General features: G+C 51.4%; 1 protein-coding gene across 1 annotated transcript; it reads left to right on the top strand.

Moving 5' to 3' along the window:
* On the top strand, positions 1-23,636 carry LOC119974351 (pinopsin-like). Its single transcript, XM_038813122.1, has 5 exons — positions 1-346; positions 2,283-2,465; positions 5,752-5,897; positions 10,351-10,590; positions 22,834-23,636. The coding sequence occupies exons 1-5, from the start codon at positions 1-3 to the stop codon at positions 22,981-22,983; spliced, it is 1,065 nt and encodes a 354-aa protein (XP_038669050.1). The 3' UTR covers positions 22,984-23,636.
* The last annotated feature ends 114 nt before the right edge of the window (positions 23,637-23,750 follow it).

Genomic DNA, 23,750 nt, shown 5'->3' with positions numbered 1-23,750 from the left:
ATGGGTTTTTCCACAGTTGCCATCATCACTCACAATACGACCATCGGTACTTTTGATGGCCCCCAGTGGCCACATGTTGCTCCAAAGAGTACCTACATGGCCGTGGCCACCCTCATGGGTACGGTGGTCATCTTGGCCTCCTTCATGAACGGGATGGTCATGCTCGTGTCCATCAAATACAAGAGGCTGCGCTCCCCGCTCAACTACATCCTGGTGAATCTGGCCATCGCTGACTTGTTGGTCACTTTCTTCGGCAGCACCATCAGTTTCTCCAACAATGTCCATGGCTACTTCACTCTGGGGGAGTCGATGTGTCAGTTCGAAGGTTTCATGGTGTCCCTGACAGGTGAGTGTTTCTGAGGCGTCTCCATTTCTCTGCAGGACATGCGCGCACCTCCCCCACTGCAGCCTATCCCTACCACCAGGGCCCACCCCCCCCCCCCCCCCCCACACCAGTACCACCCACCCCCCCCCCCCCCCCCCCCCCCCCCCCCTTCGCCCCACCTCTCCCCCAACGGCCCTGGTCCCATTGTTCCGAGCACGCTTTTCCCAGACTCGGTGAGGAGCTAAGCTGCGCACATCTGGCCCCACCCTGTTTTGTGTGAGGAACCTCAGGAACAGGAGTCACTCGTTGAGTAGTTTTGGATTGTTCTGGCGCTCACTCAGAATATGGCTGACTCCGTCTGCGCTCCTCTACTTCATCACCTTGACCTAACCAAACACTTATCAATCACAGTCTCACACTGTCCGTGTGGAGTTTGCACCTTCTCCCCGTGTCTGCGTGGGTCTCGCCCCCACAACCCAGAGATGTGCAGGGTAGGTGGATTGGCCATGCTAAATTGCCCCTTAATTGGGAAAACAAATAATTGGGTACTCTTAAGTTTATTTTGAAAAATCAATCACAGTGTGCATGGTTCGTTTTGTGGGGAGCAGTTCCAGATTTCGATGACCCTTTGTGTGAATGGATGTTCCCGAGATTGTCCTCGAACATCCTGGCTATTAATTTCACGTTGTGCCCCCCCCCCCCCCCCCCTCTCCCCCCGCGCCGCCGCTTGCTCTGGATTTCCCACCCCCACCCAGGGAGATGATGGCACAATACACAACAAGCAAAATTTTGCTGGTACACGCCAGGTATATTCAACTGGCTCTCCCAATTTAACCCCTAAATCACATCTAATTGTTTCAGTGATATCGCCCTGGTAAATCTCTGATGGGTTTCCTGCAAGGTTGCTTTCTCGGTCCCGAGGTGCTGTGCCCAGAACTGGATATAGTCACTCCGGGTGGAACCTGATCCGGACTCCCTCTGACAGAAGCGTCAGTTCCTTGCTTTGTATTCTTGAGGCAAAGGCTAGTCCCATCAACCTTGTTGATCACTGTCTGTAACCCATTCACTATTTTTGATGATTTGAGCGCTCAAATTGACAAGTTAGCTGATTTGAGGCGATTGTAATTTAGTGATCATTAGCCACAGTGGCTATGGGTTACAGAAGGGGAAATCAGCCAGCGTGCCTGAGAGCAGGCTGCCCAATGATTCAACGAACCCCCCCCCCCAACCCTTCTGCTCCCTCCCCATCCCAACCAAGGGACACCCATCAATAAGGCCATGGGGTGAGGATGGGGCTGGGCTTGGCCATGATATTGATGAGTTATTGGTGTCAATAAATAGTTATCTGGGTAATGGGATTCTCGTTGCCATTGGAATGCATTGAATAAGCAAACCCTTCAGGAAAGGAGAAAAACTCAGGCGGAAAAACGACACCAGCTGGAGGGTCGGGAACCAGAGGGACACAGATTCAGCAAACAGGCGAGAAGAACAAGAGGAAGTGTGAGGATTTTGTGAACACAGTGAGTTGCATTAATCTGTAATGTGCAGCCTGACAAAGCCGTGGAATTCAGTCGAATAGTAACTCTCCACAGGGTACTGGATGAATATTTCAAATATTTTAAAATTTGCAGGGCAAGGGGAAAGAGTGGGAGAATGGGATTAATTGGATCACTCTTTCAGAGAGGTAGCACTGACACAACGGGCGGAATGGCCTCCCTCTTGGCTGAAAGTTCCTGTGGGTGGGATGGGGAAAACAGGAGAAATTCTGCAAACTGTGCTCCTCCCTGGTGGGTGGGTGGGTGGGGGGGGGGGGGGGGGGGGGGTGTTACACAGATAGCATGGGAAGGGAATCAGAGTGACATTGAGAGTTCCTCCGGCCCATTATGGGAATAAAACGCGAGAGAGAGAAAGGGGAAGAGAGAGAAGCTAAGATGTCTTGTTTGTCTTTTCTGAGTAGGTATTGTGGGACTGTGGTCCCTGGCAATCTTGGCCTTCGAGCGGTACATTGTTATTTGCAAACCGATGGGCGATTTTCGATTCCAACAAAGGCACGCTGTGGGGGGGTGCCTCTTCACCTGGATCTGGTCATTCATCTGGACTGTGCCACCTCTCATTGGCTGGTGCAGCTACGTACCTGAGGGTAAGGCAATGTGAGACCAGGATCCTGTACACACAACCACCTCACACTTCATTGTCAATTCCCGCTATTATTTTCTTCCTTGTGGGATTACACACCTCCTCGTTAAATAAACCGATACTATTCACCTCAACCACTCCCTGTGATAAACAATTCCATAATTTCAACACTACCCAACAAACATATTTCTCCTCAATACCTCTCAGCCCATATTCATCATGACTCAGGGAGCGCTGTACTGTCAGAGGGTCAGTACTGAGGGAGTGCCGCACTGTCAGAGGGTCAGTACTGAGGGAGTGCTGCACTGTCAGAGGGTCAGTACTGAGGGAGTGCCGCACTGTTAGAGGGTCAGTACTGAGGTAGTGCTGCACTGTCAGAGGGTCAGTACTGAGGGTGTGCCGCACTGTCAGAGGGTCAGTACTGAGGGAGTGCCGCACGTTCGGAGGGTCAGTACTGAGGGAGTGCTGCACTGTCAGAGGGTCAGTACTGAGGGAGTGCCGCACTGTCAGAGGGTCAGTACTGAGGGAGTACCGCACTGTCAGAGGGTCAGTACTGAGGGAGTGCCGCACTGTCAGAGGGTCAGTACTGAGCGACTGCTGCACTGTCAAAAGGTCAGTACTGAGGTAGTGCTGCACTGTCAGAGGGTCAGTACTGAGGGTGTGCCGAACTGTCAGAGGGTCAGTACTGAGGGAGTGCCGCACTGTCGGAGGGTCAGTACTGAGGGAGTGCCGCACTGTCAGAGGGTCAGTACTGAAGGAGTGCTGCACTGTCAGAGGGTCAGTACTGAGGGTGTGCCGCACTTTCAGAGGGTCAGTACTGAGGGAGTGCCGCACTGTCAGAGGGTCAGTACTGAGGGAGTGCTGCACTGTCAGAGGATCAGTACTGAGGGAGTGCTGCACTGTCAGAGGATCAGTACTGAGGGAGTGCTGCACTGTCAGAGGGTCAGTACTGAGGGAGTGCCGCACTGTCAGAGGGTAAGTATTGTGGGAGTGCAGCACTGTCAGAGGGTCAGTACTGAGGGAGTGCTGCACTGTCAGTACTGAGGGAGTGCTGTACTGTCAGAGGGTCAGTACTGAGGGACTGCTGCACTGTCACAGGGTCAGTACTGAGGGAGTGCTGCACAGTCAGAGGGTCAGTACTGAGGGACTGCTGCACCGTCAGTACTGAGGGAGTGCTGCACCGTCAGTACTGAGGGAGTGCTGCACTGTCAGACGGTCAGTTGAGGGACTGCTGCACTGTCAGACGGTCAGTACTGAGGGAGTGCTGTACTGTCAGTACTGAGGGAGTGCTGCACTGTCAGAGGGTCAGTACTGAGGGAGTGCTGCACAGTCAGAGGGTCAGTACTGAGGGACTGCTGCACTGTCAGAGGGTCAGTACTGAGGGAGTGCTGCACAGTCAGAGGGTCAGTACTGAGGGACTGCTGCACTGTCAGAGGGTCAGTACTGAGGGAGTGCTGCACTGTCGAGGGTCAGTACTGAGGGAGTGCAGCACTGTCAGAGGGTCAGTACTGAGGGAGTGCTGCACTGTCAGTGGGTCAGTACTGAGGGTGTGCTGCACTGTCAGAGGGTCAGTACTGAGCGAGTGCTGCACAGAAGGTCAGTACTGAGGGCGTGCCGCACTGTCAGAGGTTCAGTACTGAGCGAGTGCTGCACTGTCAGAGTGTCAGTACTGAGGGAGTGCTGCACTGTCAGAGGGTCAGTACTGTACAGAGGGAGTGCTGCACTGTCAGAGGGTCAGTGCTGAGGGAGTGCTGCACTGTCAGAGGGTCAGTACTGAGGGAGAGCCGCACTGTCACAGGGTCAGTACTGAGGGAGTGCTGCACTGTCAGAGGGTCAGTGCTGAGGGAGTGCTGCACTGTCAGTGGGTCAGTACTGAGGGAGTGCTGCACTGTCAGAAGGTCAGTACTGAGGGAGTGCCGCACTGTCAGAGGGTCAGTACTGAGGGAGTGCCGCACTGTCAGAGGGTCAGTACTGAGGGAGTGCTGCACTGTCAGAGGGTCAGTACTGAGGGAGTGCCGCACTGTCAGTGGGTCAGTACTGAGGGAGTGCCGCACTGTCAGAGGGTCAGTACTGAGGGAGTGCCGCACTGTCAAAGGGTCAGTACTGAGGGAGAGCCGCACTGTCAGAGGGTCAGTACTGAGGGCGTGCTGCACTGTCAGAGGGTCAGTACTGAGGGAGTGCTGCACTGTCAGAGGGTCAGTACTGAGGGAGTGCTGCACTGTCAGAGGGTCAGTACTGAGGGAGTGCCGCACTGTCAGAGGGTCAGTACTGAGCGAGTGCCGCACTGTCAAAGGGTCAGTACTGAGGGAGAGCCGCACTGTCAGAGGGTCAGTACTGAGGGCGTGCTGCACTGTCAGAGGGTCAGTACTGAGGGAGTGCTGCACTGTCAGAGGGTCAGTACTGAGGGAGTGCCGCACTGTCAGAGGGTCAGTACTGAGGGAGTGCTGCACTGTCAGAGGGTCAGTACTGAGGGAGTGCCGCACTGTCAGAGGATCAGTACTGAGGGAATGCCGCACTGTCAGAGGGTCAGTACTGAGGGAGCGCTGCACTGTCAGAGGGTCAGTACTGAGGGAGTGCTGCACTGTCAGAGGGTCAGTACTGAGGGATTGCCGCACTGTCAGAGGGTCAGTACTGAGGGAGTGCTGCACTGTCAGAGGGTCAGTACTGAGGGAGTGCTGCACTGTCAGAGGGTCAGTACTGAGGGATTGCCGCACTGTCAGAGGGTCAGTACTGAGGGAGTGCTGCACTGTCAGAGGGTCAGTGCTGAGGGAGTGCCGCACTGTCAGAGGGTCAGTACTGAGGGAGTGCTGCACTGTCAGAGGGTCAGTACTGAGGGAGTGCTGCACTGTCAGAGGGTCAGTACTGAGGGAGTGCTGCACTGTCAGAGGGTCAGTACTGAGGGAGTGCTGCACTGTCAGAGGGTCAGTACTGAGGGAGTGCTGCACTGTCAGAGGGTCAGTACTGAGGGAGTGCCGCACTGTCAGAGGGTCAGTACTGAGGGAGTGCTGCACTGTCAGAGGGTCAGTACTGAGGGAGTGCTGCACTGTCAGAGGGTCAGTACTGAGGGAGTGCTGCACTGTCAGAGGGTCAGTACTGAGGGAGTGCCGCAATGTTGGAAATGTGCTTTTCGCTGAAATGTTAAAATAAGGCCACATTTGTAAAAGGAAATGCAGGAACAAGAGCTCTCATCAATGTCCTGGCCAGTATTTGCTTTACATGTTGGGTGATTGCACTATTCATTTGTCAGGTCGCAGGTGAGATGTTAAGGACAATTTATTTTTCGTCTTCAGGTTTGCGAACATCTTGTGGACCGAACTGGTACACTGGAGGAAGCAAAAACAACAGTTACGTGGTGGCGCTTTTTGTGACTTGTTTCCTGATGCCTTTGAGTCTGATCATCTTCTCCTATTTCAGCCTTCTGGTGGTTCTCCGAACTGTGAGTATGGACAATCTCTGAGTTTGCACCCTCCTGTATAACCACTCGTTCCATGGTTTGGTTTCTCTCACTCCCCTCTGGTACTAATTCACAAACATCAACAAGGAAGGTTTGGAGGCTGTTGCATGATTGAAGCAGTTAATGGGTGTGGCATGAACAGCAACATTAACAATCTCGGCCTCTTCCCACGTCCTCCCCCCCCCCGAGGTCGCCCTGTCCAACCCTCACCCTTCCATTGCCCCTCCACCTCTCCCTACCATCGTCTTCACTATCCTGCTTTCTCCCCTTCCCTCTGCTGCACCTATCCCACCATCCTCCTGTCCACTCTTTCACCTTCCCAACTGCCCCTCTCCTCTCCCTCCCCTTCTCTCCCTTCACTCTTCCTCCTCCCTCCTGATCTCCTCTCCACCCCTTCCGTCTTTCATCCTGTTCCCCCTCTCCTCCCTCACTCCCCAGTCCCACTCCTCCGAAGCACAGCGTCCCTTTCTATTTTCCCTCCTGCTCCCCCTCATTTATTCCTCATCTCCTCCCTTCCCCTTTTCTACACCCCTTACACCTCCACACTCATTCCCGCTCCTGCTCTCCCTCCCCCACCGCTCCAGCTCAACTCATCGTCCGCAGTCCGCTCCCTCACCACACCTCCATTACTTTATTCTGTATCTAACCCCGTGCTGTACCTGTCCTGGGAGTGTTTGATGGGGACAGTGTAGAGGGAGCTTTACTCTGTATCTAACCCCGTGCTGTCCCTGTCCTGGGAGTATTTGACGGGGACAGTTTAGAGTGAGCTTTACTCTGTATCTAACCCCATGCTGTACCTGTCCTGGGAGTGTTTGATGGGGACAGTGTAGAGGGAGCTTTACTCTGTATCTAACCCCGTGCTGTATCTGTCCTGGTAGTTTTTGATGGGGCAGAGTAGAGGGAGCTTTACTCTGTATCTAACCCCGTGCTGTACCTGTCCTGGGAGTGTTTGATGGGGACAGTGTAGAGGGAGCATTACTCTGTATCTAACCCCGTGCTGTACCTGTCCTGGGAGTGTTTGACGGGGACAGTGTAGAGGGAGCTTTACTCTGTATCTAACCCCGTGCTGTACCTGTCCTGGGAGTGTTTGATGGGGACAGTGTAGAGGGAACTTTGCTCTGTATCTAACCCCGTGCTGTACCTGTCCTGGGAGTGTTTGATGGGGACAGTGTAGAAGGAGGTTTATTCTGTATCTAACCTCGTGCTGTACCTGTCCTGGGAGTGTTTGATGGTGTCATGATATGCAGACATGCACATAATGAGATACAGATAGGCAACTAATGAACACAGAGAACAGGACATGACCAATCAGCAGGCAGAACAGTTGGGAGTGGTTTCCCACTATAAAAGGCACGCAGCACTCACACTCCGCCTCTTTCCACTGGGGACATTTACAGAGTGAGTCAGGTGTATACATCACATAACATCTGCAGCACGTGGCTAAGAGCTAGTCTGGTTCAGTCAGACAGAGTAATCATATTTAAGTTAGCAGAGAGTCGAACTCACAGAGAACTGAGCTAACTGTGTGACAGGTTCAATAAATCAAATAGAACAAACATCAAGGTCTGGAGTATTTTTCAGTTATCGCTGCATCCAGTTGCAGCCCGTGTTATCCCCGTGTGCTTAACACGACATGGTACCAGTAGACTGCTATCCTTAGGTGGTTTACCTCAATCTGTTCCGTGATGACCAGAAAATGTATCCCGGCACCAGGGAGAAGATCCAGGCTCCTCAACAGCTCAGGACCTCCGGCAATCTCAGTGCCAACTGGCGGACTTTCAAGCAAAGGTTTCTGCTGTACATCGCAGCCTCAGACCTCGAGGGTGTGTCTGATACAAGAAAGATCGCGCTTCTCCTCTCAACAGCGGGGTATCAAGCCATCCAACTCTTCAACTCGTTTAACTTCACCAAAGGCCAGGACAAAACAAAGTTTCAGACCATCCTGTACAAGTTTGATAGTCATTGTGAAGTGGACACCAATTAAATCTTTGAGCGATATATATTCCAACAACGCCTACAAGGTAAAGATGAATCTTTCAACTCCTTAACTAATCTCCGCCTGCTGGCGCTGTCCTGCAACTTTGGTGATATTGCTGACTCCATGATCAGAGACCAAATCGATTTTGGAGTTCACTCTAATTCTCTGAGAGAGCAGCTTTTAAAAATCAAGCATATGACCCTGCCAGTCATGATTGAAACCTGTACAGTGCATGAGCACGCAAAAAATCGGTATTCCCAATACAAATCGGCTGAAATTGAGAAACTTGTACAGGCCATCGCCCGGATGCAGCGCCTCAGCATTGATGAAAGCGGCCATTTTGTCCGCTCTTCCTGGTGCCCCCTGCATGCGCGATGCGAACAGGATAACGAAGCGGCCAATCACCACACTGCGCAGGTGCGAACATCTGCTGACCACGCTGTGCATGTGCGACAACGCACGGAGCGTAACAACGTCATGACGTGCCCGAACTGCGGCACCGCCCACTTAAAGAAACACTGCCCTGCAAGAGGTAGACGATGTTTAAATTGCGGAAAGCCTGGACACTATGCAGCCTTGTGCAGGTCTGCACCACCAGCCAGGCTTCAATCCCGCCTATCAAGGCCCCTTCGTCCCCACCACCACCTCTCCAGCGGTCCACCAGGATCAGAGGCAAGCCCCAGTGACTGGACCTATGAACAGTTGTTTTGTTTGCTATGTTCTGTTTCCGCACATTAGACACCTGTTTTCACATGTACATATGTTCCCATCTGCCATTTTTTGTAAATAAGTTATTTTTCGGCCTACACATTTAAATACTTTCACATATGCTGCATAAAAACATTTCAAAAGGGGAGATGTCATGATATGCAGACATGCACATAATGAGATACAGATAGGCAGCTAATGAACACAGAGAACAGGACATAACCAATCAGCAGGCAGAACACTTGGGGGTGGTTTCCCACTATAAAAGGCACGCAACACTCACACTCCGCCTCTTTCCACTGGGGACATCAACAGAGTGAGTCAGGTGTATATATCACATAACATCTACAGCACGTGGCTAAGAGCTAGTCTGGTTCAGTGAGACGGAGTAACCACACTTAGGTTAGCAGAGAGTCGAACTCACAGAGAACTGAGCTAACTGTGTGACAGGTTCAATAAATCAAAAAGAACAAACTTCAAGGTCTGGAGTATCTTTCAGTTATCGCTGCAACCTGTTGCAGCCCGTGTTAACTCAGTGTGTTTAATACAATAACGGGGACAGTGTAGAGGGAGCTTTACTCTGTATCTAACCCCAAGCTGTACCTGTCCTGGGAGTGTTTGATGGGGACAGTGTAGAGGGAGCTTTACTCTGTATCTAACCCCGTGCTGTACCTATCCTGGGAGTGTTTGATGGGGACAGTGTAGAGGGAGCTTTACTCTGTATCTAACCCCGTGCTGTACCTGTCCTGGGAGTGTTTGATGGGGACAGTGTAGAGGGAGCTTTACTCTGTATCTAACCCCATGCTGTATCTGTCCTGTGAGTTTTTGATGGGGCAGAGTAGAGGGAGCTTTACTCTGTATCTAACCCCGTGCTGTACCTGTCCTGGGAGTGTTTGATGGGGACAGTGTAGAGGGAGTTTTACTCTGTATCTAACCCCGTGCTGTACCTGTCCTGGGAGTGTTTGATGGGGACAGTGTAGAGGGAGCTTTACTCTGTATCTAACCCCGTGCTGTACCTGTCCTGGGAGTGTTTGATGGGGACAGTGTAGAGGGAGCTTTACTCTGTATCTAACCCCGTGCTGTACCTGTCCTGGGAGTGTTTGATGGGGACAGTGTAGAGGGAGCTTTACTCTGTATCTAACCCCGTGCTGTACCTGTCCTGGGAGTGTTTGATGGGGACAGTGTAGAGGGAACTTTACTCTGTATCTAATCCCGTGCTGTACCTGTCCTGGGAGTATTTGATGGGGACAGTGTAGAGGGAGCTTTACTCTGTATCTAATCCCGTGCTCTATCTGTCCTGGGAGTGTTTGATGGGACTGAGTAGAGGGAGCTTTACTCTGTATCTAACCCCGTGCTGTACCTGTCCTGGGAGCGTTTGATGGGACTGTGTAGAGGGAGCTTTACTCTGTATCTAATCCCGTGCTCTCTATGTCCTGGGGTGTTTGATGGGGACAGTGTAGAGGGAGCTTTACTCTGTATCTAATCCCGTGCTCTATCTGTCCTGGGAGTGTTTGATGGGACTGTGTAAAGGGAGCTTTACTCTGTATCTAATCCTGTGCTGTACCTGTTCTGGGAGTGTTTGATGGGACGGTGTAGAGGGAGCTTTACTCTGTATCTAACCCCGTGCTCTCTATGTCCTGGGGTGTTTGATGGGGACATTGCTCTGTTGACCAATGCTGCATTCCTTCACCATTTTCTTAAAGGAGAGACCAAATGAGTTAAAGAACCGTTCACTTCCTTCTTCTGCAGGTTGCTCAGCAACAGAAAGAGTGTCAGACAACACAGCGAGCGGAGAGGGAGGTGACGCGCATGGTAGTTGCCATGGTGATGGCTTTTCTGATATGCTGGCTCCCCTATACTACCTTTGCCCTGGTTGTAGCTGTAGATAAGGACATTGTGATCCACCCCACTTTGGCATCCATGCCCTCCTATTTCTCAAAGACCGCCACTGTCTACAATCCCATTATTTATGTCTTCATGAACAAACAGGTAAGGCCAATTCTTCGCTGTGTATCCGTCTTTGCCATCTCGACTTGCCTATACACCTGGAAGTTGCATCACATGTTACCCACCCCACCCTCACAAACTCTTACCATTGGTCAGTTGACATATCAATCATCTCTAAGCTCCGCCTCTCTGCAGCAAGGAGATTCTGCATTGTCTGATTGGACAATCCTGCTCTCACAATCAAAACAGCTGATTTCTTTTTCCATCTCCAGTTTGTTTTTGGATCATGAATAAATAAAACTCTTCAGGGAAAAAGATAAGGCCACAGTTTTTAATGATGCCGCAAGTTTCCTCCCTGCTTTACCTCGCTGCAGTGTTTGGGAGATTTAGCTGCAGTCCCTGGAGTCACTCAGATAACCCTGGAGAGTTGGTAACTCGAAATAGAAAATCATTTTCACAATTCCTGGGAACTCTTTTCAAAGTTGGGAGTGTTACAGAAACAGGAAGATGATGCAGGTGGCTAAGGATTCTGACAAGTCTTTGTTACCTCCAAACTAATCCAGTACGCTCCTGGCTGGCATCCCATGTGCTACTCTGCTGTAAATTGAGCTCATCCATCACTCAGTTGTTCATGTCTTCTCTCGTACCAAGTCCCGTTCACCCTCCTCCCTGGTGCTAGCTGACCGACGTTGACTCCCAATTAAGCAACTCGATTTTAAAACTCTCATCTTTCTTTCCAAACCTCCTCGTAGCCGCACACCCTACAACCCCACACAAACCCTGCCGGTTCAAATGGAGAATTCACGGGTGTTTTACAACCCAAAAATCGGCGCTGACCCCACACCGATTCCGGGACCGGTGAGGGGCTAGAAGCGGCACTGGGTGAAACTCCCGGCTCCGGCGCCGAAAAAGGCTGGAGAATGGCCGGGCCCCTGGCCACCCGTGCACACAGTGACCACCTGCAGCGGTCGTGCTGTGCAACATGATGCCGTCCGTGTGCGGACCCGATCCACCATCCGCGACCCCACAGGCCTACCTCTGGCCACGCCCCCCCCACCAGTCCCCCCAGCCCTCACGGAAGCCTTAACCCCCCACGCCGAGTTCCCAACCGCTGATACCGCACCGTGCGGTCGGGAACTCAGTCCATCGGGGGCGGAGCATCGCGGGGGGGGGGCTGCCGATGACGCGCCAACGGCGTTCCAACGGCGTGACGCGATGACACCATTTCAGAGGGGGCGGAGCATGTCTGACCAGCGTCAAATCGGCGCCAGCCCCGATTTGGGTGTCAGAGTCCATTCTCCGCCTGATCGCCGGCTACGATATTGGCGTCGGGCAATGGAGAATCTCGCCCCCTATCTCTGTCACCACGGAGCTCCACAACCCTCCGCAGATTCTCTCACTCTGTGGCTCCCTTCACTCCACCGGGCGTGGCTGTGTCCCAGTTGTCAAGCCCCTAAGCTCTGAAATTCCTGTCGACCTCACTCTCTACCTTTAAGGTGCCCCTTCACGCCAACCTCTCTCTGTTGACCAATTGCCCTGATATCACTTTCTGTGGCTCAGTAACATATCTGTATTTATCTTGTGGCTCTGTGAAGTATCTTGTGACGTTTTATTTTATTAAAGATGCTGAACAAATGTAAATTGTTATTGTATCCTCTCAATTGTGCAACTTCCAGGGATTTTAGATGAAGTTAATCTGTTCTTTCCAGTCTTGTTCTTTGCCTCAATCCCTCCATTAACACCTGAGTTCAACCCACAGCTCTCCCCTGGTCATATGGCTAAGGATGGGCAGGTGACACTGTTTGGGCAGAATTTTCCTTTCTGGAGACTCAGGCTGAAATTTCCCGGCAGTTTCCGCCGGGGGATCATGTTGTCCTGCCGATGGCGGCTCCCCCGCGCCCCCCCAACTGTGGGTTCCCCGATGACGGAGGGGGTGAACAATGAGAAAATCCATTGGCATTGGTGGGGACCAGAAGATCCCACCACCGGCGCAAAATATGTCGCAGAGGTGTGTGGAATCCCTCCTTGAGTGCGATGGGAGGCAGGTTTTGTGGCATGTCTCCCACCGGATGGTGTGGCGGGAAATCATGCCCGAATTCACGCTCAGAAGCACATTGGTGAGTAGCTCTCCGAGTCATGTGGTCAGCTGGGCAGCGATTCATCTGCCCCACCGGCATGGAAAGGGGTCGAAGGTCAAACTGTCTTCGGGTGATGTCCCGGAGGACTGGAGAATAGTCAATGTTGTTCCTTTGTTTAAGAAGGATAACCCAGGGAACTACAGGCCAGTGAGCCTTACGTCAGTGGTAGGGAAACTACTGGAGAGAATTCTTCGAGACAGGATCTACTCCCATTTGGAAGCAAATGGACGTATTAGCGAGAGGCAGCATGGTTTTGTGAAGGGGAGGTCGTTTCTCACCAACTTGATAGAGTTTCTCGAGGAGGTCACAAAGATGATTGATGCAGGTAGGGCAGTGGATGTTGTCTCATCGACTTCAGTAAGGCCTTTGACAAGGTCCCTCATGGCAGACTGGGACAAAAGGTGAAGTCACACGGGATCAGAGGTGAGCTGGCAAGATGGATACAGAAGTGGCTAGGTTATAGAAGGCAGAGAGTAGCAATGGAAGGGTGCTTTTCTGATTGGAGGGCTGTGACTAGTGGTGTTCCGCAGGGTTCAGTGTTGGGACCTTTGCTGTTCATAGCATATAGAATTGATTTGGAGAAAAATGTAACTGGTCTGATTAGTAAGTTTGCGGGTGACACAAAGGTTGGTGGAATTGCAGATAGCGATGAAGACTGTCAGAGGATACAGCAGGATTTAGATCGTTTGGAGACCTGGGCGGAGAGATGGCAGATGGAGTTTAATACAGAGAAATGTGAGGTAATGCATTTTGGAAGGTTTAATGCAGGTAGGGAATATACAGTGAATGGTAGAACCCTCAAGAGTATTGACAGTCAGAGAGATCTAGGTTACAGGTCCACAGGTCACTGAAAGGGGCAACACAGGAGGAGAAGGTAGTCAAGAAGGCATACGGCATGCTTGCCTTCATTGGCCAGGGCATTGAGTATAAGAATTGGCAAATCATGTTGCAGCTGTATAGAACCTTAGTTAGGCCACACTTGGAATATAGTGTTCAATTCTGGTCGCCACACTACCAGAAGGATGTGGCGGCTTTAGAGAGGGTGCAGAAGAGATTTACCAGGATGTTGCCTGGTATGGAGGGTATTATCTATGAGGAGAGGTTGAATAAACTTGGAAGTAGGGACAATAGCGACGTTTAAGGGGCATCTTGACACATACATGAATAGGATTGGAATAGAGGGATACGGACCCAGGAAGTGTAGAAGAATTTAGTTTAGACGGGCAGCATGGTCGGCACAGGCTTGATGGGCCAAAGGGCCTGTTCCTGTGCTGCACTTTTCTTTGTTCTTTGTCTGGTTGCTACGTTGGAATGCTACCTGAACACACATTCCTCTCTGCAGCCCAGCTGTGCCCCGGAGGTGTCTTGAAATGATTGCACCAAAGACAAAAGCTGCACACAGATTCAACGTTGACTCCCTTGAAGCCCTCAATCGTGGGGTACGCCAGCACCACGATGCCCTCTACCCGAGGGATGGGCTGCAGGAGGCACATCTGCCTCACCTTGGTCAGCCAGGGAGGCGCAACCACATGAGAAACCCATCCACCAGAGGAAGAGGATGAATGGCTTCATTTGTTTGGCCGGGGTATGCCAACTTTCAGCTCACTCCAGCCTCACGCTCATCATGCCCTCAAAGGGCTACACAGTTCACAGATCTCACACAATCTTAGCAAGGGAGACATCAACACTGCTCACCTCGCAGACACTTTAACATTACCAGAATCTCATCGGACAGTTCTTGGACAAACTGTATCCTCTTCATGCAGGCCCTGCTCACCCACAACTGGAGGTCACCCTCCAGATGGGAGGAGGAATGGCAGACATAAAGGTTTTGTCCCACTTTGAGGAGAATGTTGCTGGGCTGGCAGGCGAAGAGAAAGATCACTCCTGTGGGGAAGGCAAGGTTGGCCTCTCCCAGCAGGCCAGTCCAGATCACCCCTCCATGAGTTTAATCACATCCTGACATTCTCAGTGAGTGACATACAATGTTGTCTTCAGCCTGTCCATGAACTAAATCTATCTTCTCTCTCTTACAGGTACATCCAGGCCCAGACAGACCACCAGAGTTACCATAAGCCCCAGACCCCCACAGGGAAGGATGCTGAAGATACATCTGTCACTGCATTCACCTACACCTTCCGCCAGCGCAGAGACGTACTCCTCGCTGGGTCATAGATCCAGATTAGACTCGGGGTTACATGTCGGGGAGTACCCCACTGACACATCTCTGCAGCAGTCGTAGAAGTGGACAGTCAGTTCTCTGGCATTTGAAGGACTGCTGGAGATCAGGAACCTGCTGAGCCTTAGGAAATGGCTGGAGGTAGAATTGCGAGAGACAGTCAACAGACTAGAGCGAATGACGGAGGAATCTGTCTGCAACCTCAACCTCAACCTCAACCTCAACCTCAACCTCAACCTCAACGTCACCCCAGGTGCCCCTTCTCCTCGGGGTGTCAGACAGGGGCCCTCAGGCACCCACAGGGAGGAGGACCAGAAGCTGGAGATCCTTGAGCCGTGCAGCCAGGTGACTCTGAGAGTATCTAGTCTTACCTAATCACCTCTACCTATGACCCCTTCACCTCCAGTCATACAGGCCGAGAACCAAGTGCACCTGTCCCACTGCAGGACACCCAAAGCAGACCGGGGCGCCCAGCTTTCAACCCTCGAGAGGACCCCTTGACAACAAGGCGTACCAATCAGCAGGCTGCCTCCATCTCAGCTGCGGATGTCGGGGATGTATTTAGATGTCGCAATAGGGTTATAAAGATTAAGAAATGTGGACACAGGGCAGCACGGTGGCCTAGTGGTTAGCACAACCGCCTCACGGCGCTGAGGTCCCAGGTTCGATCCCGGCTCTGGGTCACTGTCCGTGTGGAGTTTGCACATTCTCCCCGTGTTTGCGTGGGTTTCACCCCCACAACCCAAAAATGTGCAGAGTAGGTGGATTGGCCACGCTAAATTGCCCCTTAATTGGAAAAAATAATTGGGTAATCTAAATTTTAAAAAAAAGAAATGTGGACATCACTTCTGATTCATGGGTGTTCAATCACTGTATGTATCTTGCACCTCTGTAAATACATATGTTGTTTATGAGAATGGTCTCGTCATTTGAAAGTGTGGTCCATAACCAAATCTGTGCCCTCTGATTGTGAGGATGAGCCATCCTTCCAATCTGTGATCACCTCCTTTTGAGAACTTCACATTCAGGTGACATCTACTTGACTCGTGATAGTCACAGGGCTCTTGCGTGATGTCAGGGAAAGTTCTTTATTGAAATGTGTTCGGAACCTCTGCTCCTTACAAGACCATGGAGTTAGAAGGCTCGTTGGCCTTCGAGGTTTAGCTGTAATTATTGCTCAAAATGAGATTGGCACTGGCAAAGCACAAGATCTGCCACCATGATGATCTCTCCAAACATATCCTCATCTCAGTGTCTGCTAAAGGTTTCTCATTAAGGTGGTGATGACTGCATCAGGTTCTTTGACACAGTATTTGCGCTGCTGTGCTGACCTTCTCTCGCAGAGTATATGGATACAGGGTTCGCTGCTGACCTTTGCAAAGATAAGGACTGGTGAATCATGAGGGTTGAAGGGGCAAGTCCCAATGAACTTGCTGCCGATATTACTGGCTATAAAGGCCATCTATGCACTGGCATGGCACTAAGGGACAGCAGGAATGTGACCGTGTCCCTGCTGCCTGCACCTTAATCTTCCTGGAATCATGCGGCTCTCGGTGTGGCATGGCCACGTTTTCCATGTCGGGTTTCTTCAATGGCACCGCCACGTGGAAGCTGACCCTCACCTCACTCGTCCAGTTCTTTCCTTTCCTGCTCTTCATCATCCAAGGAGCTCTCGGCCTTCTCCATATCTCTCTCGGTCGAGGGAACCCCCCCCCCCCTCTGAACTGCTACTTTGTGAAGGATGTAACGGAGCATGACTATGTGGGTCACCCTCTCTGGGGAGCTACTGCAGAGCCACACCTGAGTGATCCAAACATCGGAAGTACATCTTCAGGATGCCAGTGGTCTGCTCGATGGTGAATTGTATGGAACTGTGCACGTCGTTGTACTTCTGCTGAGAAGTACTCTGAGGACGACGCACGGGTACCATGAGCAATCGTTTGAGAAAGTTATCCCCAAGTTGACAGCCCTGTATTCATTGAGGCCCTTTGAATATCTGAGGCACAGGGAGTATCTCTGAATGTATGTGTCATGGGAGCCCCCAGGATACCTGGCACAAATGTGCGTGTTGTGTTTCTAATGACCGATCACCGGCTGAAAATTCAGGAAATGGATTGATGAACCACGGAGTTCTCAGTGCCACATATGTGCAGTCAATGGCACCCTGAACTCTTGGGATGCCTGAGACACTTGCAAACCCCAGAAATGTAGCGGTCTAGCAAGTTTCATTGAGTGTTAACTTCACAATGATGAGCCTTACTGGAGAGGACACCTGTCACCTTGATGTATTTATGAGTTGAGAACTGCGAAATGCCATATAGATCCCCTGTGGATCCCTTGAATAGATCACCTACGGATCCATGGAATAGACCCCCCCCTTCATGGATCCCTGGAACAGATCCTCTGTGGATATCTAGAATGTATCCTGAAAATGAAAATCGAATCCTATGTGGATCTCTGGAATACTGGAATAGATTCCATGTGGATCTCTGGTACAGACCTCCCCCCCCATGGATCCCTGGAACAGATACCCTGTGGATCTCAAATAGATCCCATGTGGATCTCTGGAATAGATTCCATGTGGATCTCTGGAATATATCCCATGTGGGTCTCTGGAACAAATCCCAGGGGGTCCCTGTAATAGATACCATGTGGATCCATGGAACACATCCCCACAGATCCCTGGAATAGATCCCCACATGGATCCCTGGAATAGATCCCCTGTGGATACCGGGAATGGATACTGGGAATATATTCCCTGCAGATCCTAGGAATAGATCCCCTGTGTATCCATGGAATAATCTGCAGGTAAAAAGTTTAACGCGATGGTGACCTTCTGACAGGAGATACCCTCCCACTTCGTGGAGCGTTAGATCCTCCAATTGAAAAAAGCACATTAGAAGCTTTAATTGATGATCTGGAAGATGTGCAGGAGCTGTTCTTCTTTAGGAGAGCTATGAGTATCAACCCCCACCTGTCCCGCTTATTAAATTTTCTCCATTTGCAGGCTGCAGATGCCTCTAAACTGTGACCATCCTATCTGCAGCTCAATACCGAGCCAGACAACCTCATCGCCACCAATGAGAAGACAGTGAAGGTGCCATGCACACAAAGCTGTGCCTTATCCCAACTGAGCACACATACATACCTTGCCCCTCTCTGCTGTGTGCATGCCATGCAGAGCCCTGTAGCATGGGCTGCAAAACCCCAGGATTGACTTTGCTCTCTCACTGTGACCTCTTGTCGCCTATGACTGCGACTCTGTTTCACTAAGCTGTGGGTTCCTTCATTTAAAAAAAAAAATTTAGATCAGCCAATTATTTTTTCCAATTAAGGGGCAATTTAGCGTGGCCAATCCACCTACCCTGCACATTTTTTTGGGTTGTGGGGGCGAAACCCACGCAGACACGGGGAGAATGTGCAAACTCCACACGGACAGTGATCCAGAACCGGGATCGAACCTGGGACCTCAGCGCCGTGAGGTGGTTGTGCTAACCACTAGGCCACCATGCTGCCCTGTGGGTTCCTTCATGACTGATCACAACAGTCTGCTTCTCGTTCCACCCCCCTCTCCAGGAGTCTCTGTGTAACCCATCTCTTGTGTGCCACACTAACACAATCACCCCCTCCTATTACAGGGTCTGTATGCATCCCCTCCTATTCGTACAGTTCGATTCCCATCCAGCCACTTCTGTGTCTACATTCTAGTCACCCATGTTGGGAACCAGCTTCTCCACCCTTGGTGTTTTCCTCATCTGTCTGCCATTGTCCCCCTGCTTCTCCAAACCCACCATACCCCATTGTTCCCCACATTTCTGTCATCCTTGCCCCCCCCCCCACCTCCTTGGTCGCAATGCTGGTCTCTGTTTCTGAAACGTTCTCTCAAATGTTCCGTCTCGCCGATGATGATGATTCCCATGATGGGCGGGACCAGTAAATGTGGGTTACTGAGTGCTGACCTCCCAGAGTACCCACTGTTCGGAGACCAATCCCACATACCCACCAGTGTGGCATCACACTGGCAGTGTTGTGCACTCGGAGCAGTGCTGTAACAGGAAGGTTTGAGTGTTGCACCAACCTCAAAGTCACGAGCAAAGTGAAAACAGACACTGTACACCATTTATATCTGATGGTGATTTGGTCCATTTCCCACTGATGCGGCGTGTAATTGGGAGGGGAATGTGATTCCAGCAATTAACATTTTTAGTCAGTATTTGTGACATGGTAATGCTCACAAATGGTGTTCCCAACATGGATCAGCAGGAAACCCGACCTGCCATCAACCCGCTGGAAAGTTGGGAGGGGACAATTCCGGTTTGATTTCCTGCTGGCAATGACAAAAAGCAGGACAAATCCAATCCGGACATTTACCGCCCTATCAGTCTACTCTTGATCATCAGTATTGTGATGGAAGGGGTCATAAACAGTGCTTTCAAGCAGCATTTACTCAACAGTAACCTGCTCGTGGATGGTTTTTGAGTTCTACCAGGGTCACTCAGCTCCTGACCTCATTACAGCCTAGGTTCAAACATGGACAAAAGAGCTGAACTCCAGAGGTGAGGCGAGAATGACTGCCCTTGTCATCAAAAGAGTACTTGACCAAATAAGGCCCCAATGTACTTGTTGGAGTGTCCTTGAGCCCCCCCCCCCTCGCCCCATCCAGGGCACCCCAAGACCCTGGTCCCCGGTATGGGCAACCTGCGAACCGGGCACTTTGCCGTTGCCAGCCTGGTAGTGCCACTCGGATAGTGCCGGGTGGCAATGTCAAGGTGCTCAGGTGGCAACAAGAGTGTCAGGGTATCACCCTGCCCAGAGCCTGACCACCCAGAAGCCTCTGATGGCCTGGGAGACCGTGGACCAGTGCTAAATGGTGCCATGGCGAGGTCTCCCAGGTGCGGGGGTTCGACCCCGGGTCTTGGGAAACTCTGGCGTCGACATCTTTAAGTGAGGCTAGCTACTCACTCAAATATTCAAATCTGGATCCTGCCCAGTGAGGGTGGGATCCAGATAGCGAGGCATCCCCAGCATAGCAGATTCCGCGGGAGACCTCTCGCGAGATTTCACGGCCTTGCCGCGTTCCGAGTCAGCCACGATGAAGCCATTCGATTGGTCCTCCAGGCGGTCCTGCTCCCCCCGCTCTATCCCAGTCGCACTGTAAGTTCATTTATTTTGGTAAGTTTATTTCTGCTAAGCGTCCACCCAGTTTCCTTTTGAAATCATTCATCGTCTCTGCTTCCACCCTCCTCACAGGCAGCATGTTCCAGGTCATTGCACTCGCTGCAAAAATTATTTCATCCCCGCTGCTGTCCATGTGGTGGAGGTACACCCACCGTGCTGCTAGGGAGGGGGTTCCAGGATTTTGACTCTGGAACCTAACCCAATAACTAAAATTCCCCATCCCTGGAATCATTCTGGTGAATCTCCTTCTCAAGGACCCTCACATCCTTCCCAAAGTGATGACCAGAGCTGGATGCATAGTCTAGTTGTCACCTATCAGTGCTTAACTCCCTCTCTTTTGTGCTCATTACCTCTATTTATGAAGCCCAAGACCCCATATTCTTTGCACCCAACCCACTCAATGTGTCCTGCCACCTTCATAGTATGATTCACATTAACCCTCAGGACCCTTTGACCCCCTCCCACCCCGTACACTCTTCAGAACGATGAAATTAAGTCTGTATTGCCTCTCCCTATCCCTGTTACTGTTGTTGTGATGAAGCAGAAACAATTGGCCTCAGTGCCCTGGGTAAGGGAGGGAGAGTAAGAGGAAATCACTGCAGGTTCTTCTGGAGCAGGCCCTGAGAGAAAGACCTTACTGGTTTGGTGAGATATCGGACACCACGGTGCGATATCGGACACCATGGAGAGATATCGGGCACTATGGAGAGATACCGGACACCACGGTGCGGTATCGGACACCATGGAGAGATATCGGGCACTATGGTGAGATATCGGACACTATGGTGAGATATCGGACACCACGGTGCGATATCGGACACCATGGAGAGATATCGGGCACTATGGTGAGATATCGGACACTATGGTGAGATATCGGACACTATGGTGAGATATCGGACACTATGGTGAGATATCGGACACCACGGTGCGATATCGGACACCATGGAGAGATATCGGGCACTATGGTGAGATATCGGACACTATGGTGAGATATCGGACACTATGGTGAGATATCGGACACTATGGTGAGATATCGGACACCATGGAGAGATATCGGACACCATGGAGAGATATCGGACACCACGGTGAGATATCGGACACCATGGTGAGGTATCGGACCCCATGGAGAGATACCGGACACCATGGAGAGATATCGGACACCATGGTGAGATATCGGACAACACGGTGAGATATCGGACACCACGGCGAGATATCGGACACCACGGTGAGATATCGGACACCACGGTGAGATATCGGACACCATGGAGAGATATCGGACACCATGGTGAGATATCGGACACCACGGTGAGATATCGGACACCGTGGAGAGATATCGGACACTATGGAGAGATATCGGACACCATGGAGAGATATCGGACACCACGGAGAGATATCGGACACCACGGAGAGATATCGGACACCATGGAGAGATATCGGACACTATGGTGAGATATCGGACACCATGGAGAGATATCGGACACCATGGTGAGGTATCGGACACTATGGTGGGATATCGGACACCATGGAGAGATATCGGACACCATGGTGAGGTATCGGACACCATGGTGAGGTATCGGGCACTATGGTGAGATATCGGGCACTATGGTGAGATATGGAGAGATATTGGACACCATGGTGAGGTATCGGACACTATGGTGAGATATCGGACACTATGGTGAGGTATCGGACACCATGGAGAGGTATCGGACACCATGGAGAGATATCGGACACCATGGAGAGATATCGGGCACTATGGTGAGATATCGGACACCATGGTGAGATATCGGACACTATGGTGAGATATCGGACACCACGGAGAGATATCGGACACCACGGTGAGATATCGGACACTATGGAGAGATATCGGACACCATGGTGAGGTATCGGACACTATGGAGAGATATCGGACACCATGGAGAGATATCGGACACCATGGAGAGATATCGGACACCATGGAGAGATATCGGACACTATGGTGAGGTATCGGACACTATGGTGAGATATCGGACCCCATGGAGAGATGTCGGACACCACGGTGAGATGTCGGACACCACGATGAGATGTCGGACACCATGGAGAGATATCGGACACCATGGAGAGATATCGGACACTATGGAGAGATATCGGACACCATGGTGAGATATCGGGCACTATGGTGAGATATCGGACACCATGGTGAGATATCGGACACTATGGTGAGGTATCGGACACCATGGTGAGATATTGGACACCACGGTGAGATATCGGACACCATGGAGAGATATCGGACACCATGGAGAGATATCGGACACTATGGAGAGATATCGGACACCATGGTGAGATATCGGGCACTATGGTGAGATATCGGACACCATGGTGAGATATCGGACACTATGGTGAGGTATCGGACACCATGGTGAGATATTGGACACCACGGTGAGATATCGGACACCATGGAGAGATATCGGACACCATGGAGAGATATCGGACACCATGGTGAGGTATCGGACACTATGGAGAGATATCGGACACCATGGTGAGGTATCGGGCACCATGGTGAGGTATCGGACACCATGGAGAGATATTGGACGGGAAGAGGATGTGCCCATGGGATCTCAGACTTTTTTTTGGGGGGGGGGGAATCAGTTGCCTCATTTCCCACATTTGGCACAGTGTGTGCACTTCAAAAGCACCTCATTGGCTGTAAAGTGCTTTGGGCTGTCCTGAGGTTGTGGAAGGCGTTATAGAAATGTAGCTTCTTCCTTCCTTTCCTGATTTTAAGTGACTTTCCCGTTTCTCTTCTCTCTCCAGTTCCGGAATTGCTTGATGACCACTCTATGCTGTGGGCGTAATCAGTTCCCTGGGGATGAAGACACATCCACCAGCTCTGCCAGCAGGAGTCGCACTGAGGCCACCAACATTTCCGAGGGAGGAGGCGGCAACAGAATCTCACCAGCCTGAAACCCCCGTCAGAATCCAGCACCAGCCGCAGGGTTGGACCCGAGAGACAGGACTCTGGTTGATGGCCGCTGAATTCCCACGTGCGCTCTCTGGACAATTGGCTTCAGTCCTCCCACCAGCAGCAAAGCTCCTTTGTTGTACTTACAAGGGCCCATTGAATAGGATTTACTAAATCAGTTTAAACATCACTCACTGCAGTTTCAGTACCAGCTTTCAGTGCATCAGTCAATAATTCACACACACCAATTGTCTGAACCCCTCTCTTATCTTGCAATTTATTGTCTGCCCCGCCTCACTAACCATTCACAAAGACCCCATCCCAGCCTCGGACCCGCTCTCCCAGCTCCTAAATCTCCACAATGTCCTGCTCAAGGACACCTTTTCCTCCCTCCCAAAGCCTTCCCCACACCCCCACTTCCCTCCACTCGAGATGTCCCCTCCAGAACCTCGCTGAGAAAATCCCATGAATGTGATTCCCAGTATGGGAATGTGAGCAGGAGAATGGGGTTAGACGGGTGGGATGTGGGGAACATAGGAATTGGAGGAGGTTATTTAGCCACTGAAGTCTGTTCCATGGTTCTTTATAATTGTAGCCAATCTGTGACCCAGCTCCATCGGTGGGCCCCGATTGGGGGCCAGGCCACATCGGAGGCCCCCCGGGTTGGACCCCCCCCCCCCCCCCCCCCCCCCAAAGGCCGCCACCCGACCCTTACATGCCAAGGTCCCGCCGGCCCAGAGCAGGTTAGAACGGCACCGGCGGGACTCTG

This window comes from Scyliorhinus canicula, chromosome 12 (genome assembly GCF_902713615.1).
Source record: "Scyliorhinus canicula chromosome 12, sScyCan1.1, whole genome shotgun sequence".
Classification (NCBI taxonomy): Eukaryota; Metazoa; Chordata; class Chondrichthyes; order Carcharhiniformes; family Scyliorhinidae; genus Scyliorhinus; species Scyliorhinus canicula.
Note: the sequence above shows the minus strand (reverse complement) of the source record. Positions and strands in the feature narration are given on the sequence as shown.

What these genes read in the sequence shown, in the direction of transcription:
- LOC119974351 (XM_038813122.1), top strand. Translation starts at nt 1, where the DNA reads ATGGGTTTTTCCACAGTTGCCATCATCACTCACAATACGACCATCGGT. An exon ending in TTTCATGGTGTCCCTGACAG is followed by an intron (nt 347 to 2,282) that starts GTGAGTGTTTCT and finishes TTTTCTGAGTAG; the next exon opens with GTATTGTGGGACTGTGGTCC. An exon ending in ATGTCTTCATGAACAAACAG is followed by an intron (nt 10,591 to 22,833) that starts GTAAGGCCAATT and finishes TTCTCTCTCCAG; the next exon opens with TTCCGGAATTGCTTGATGAC.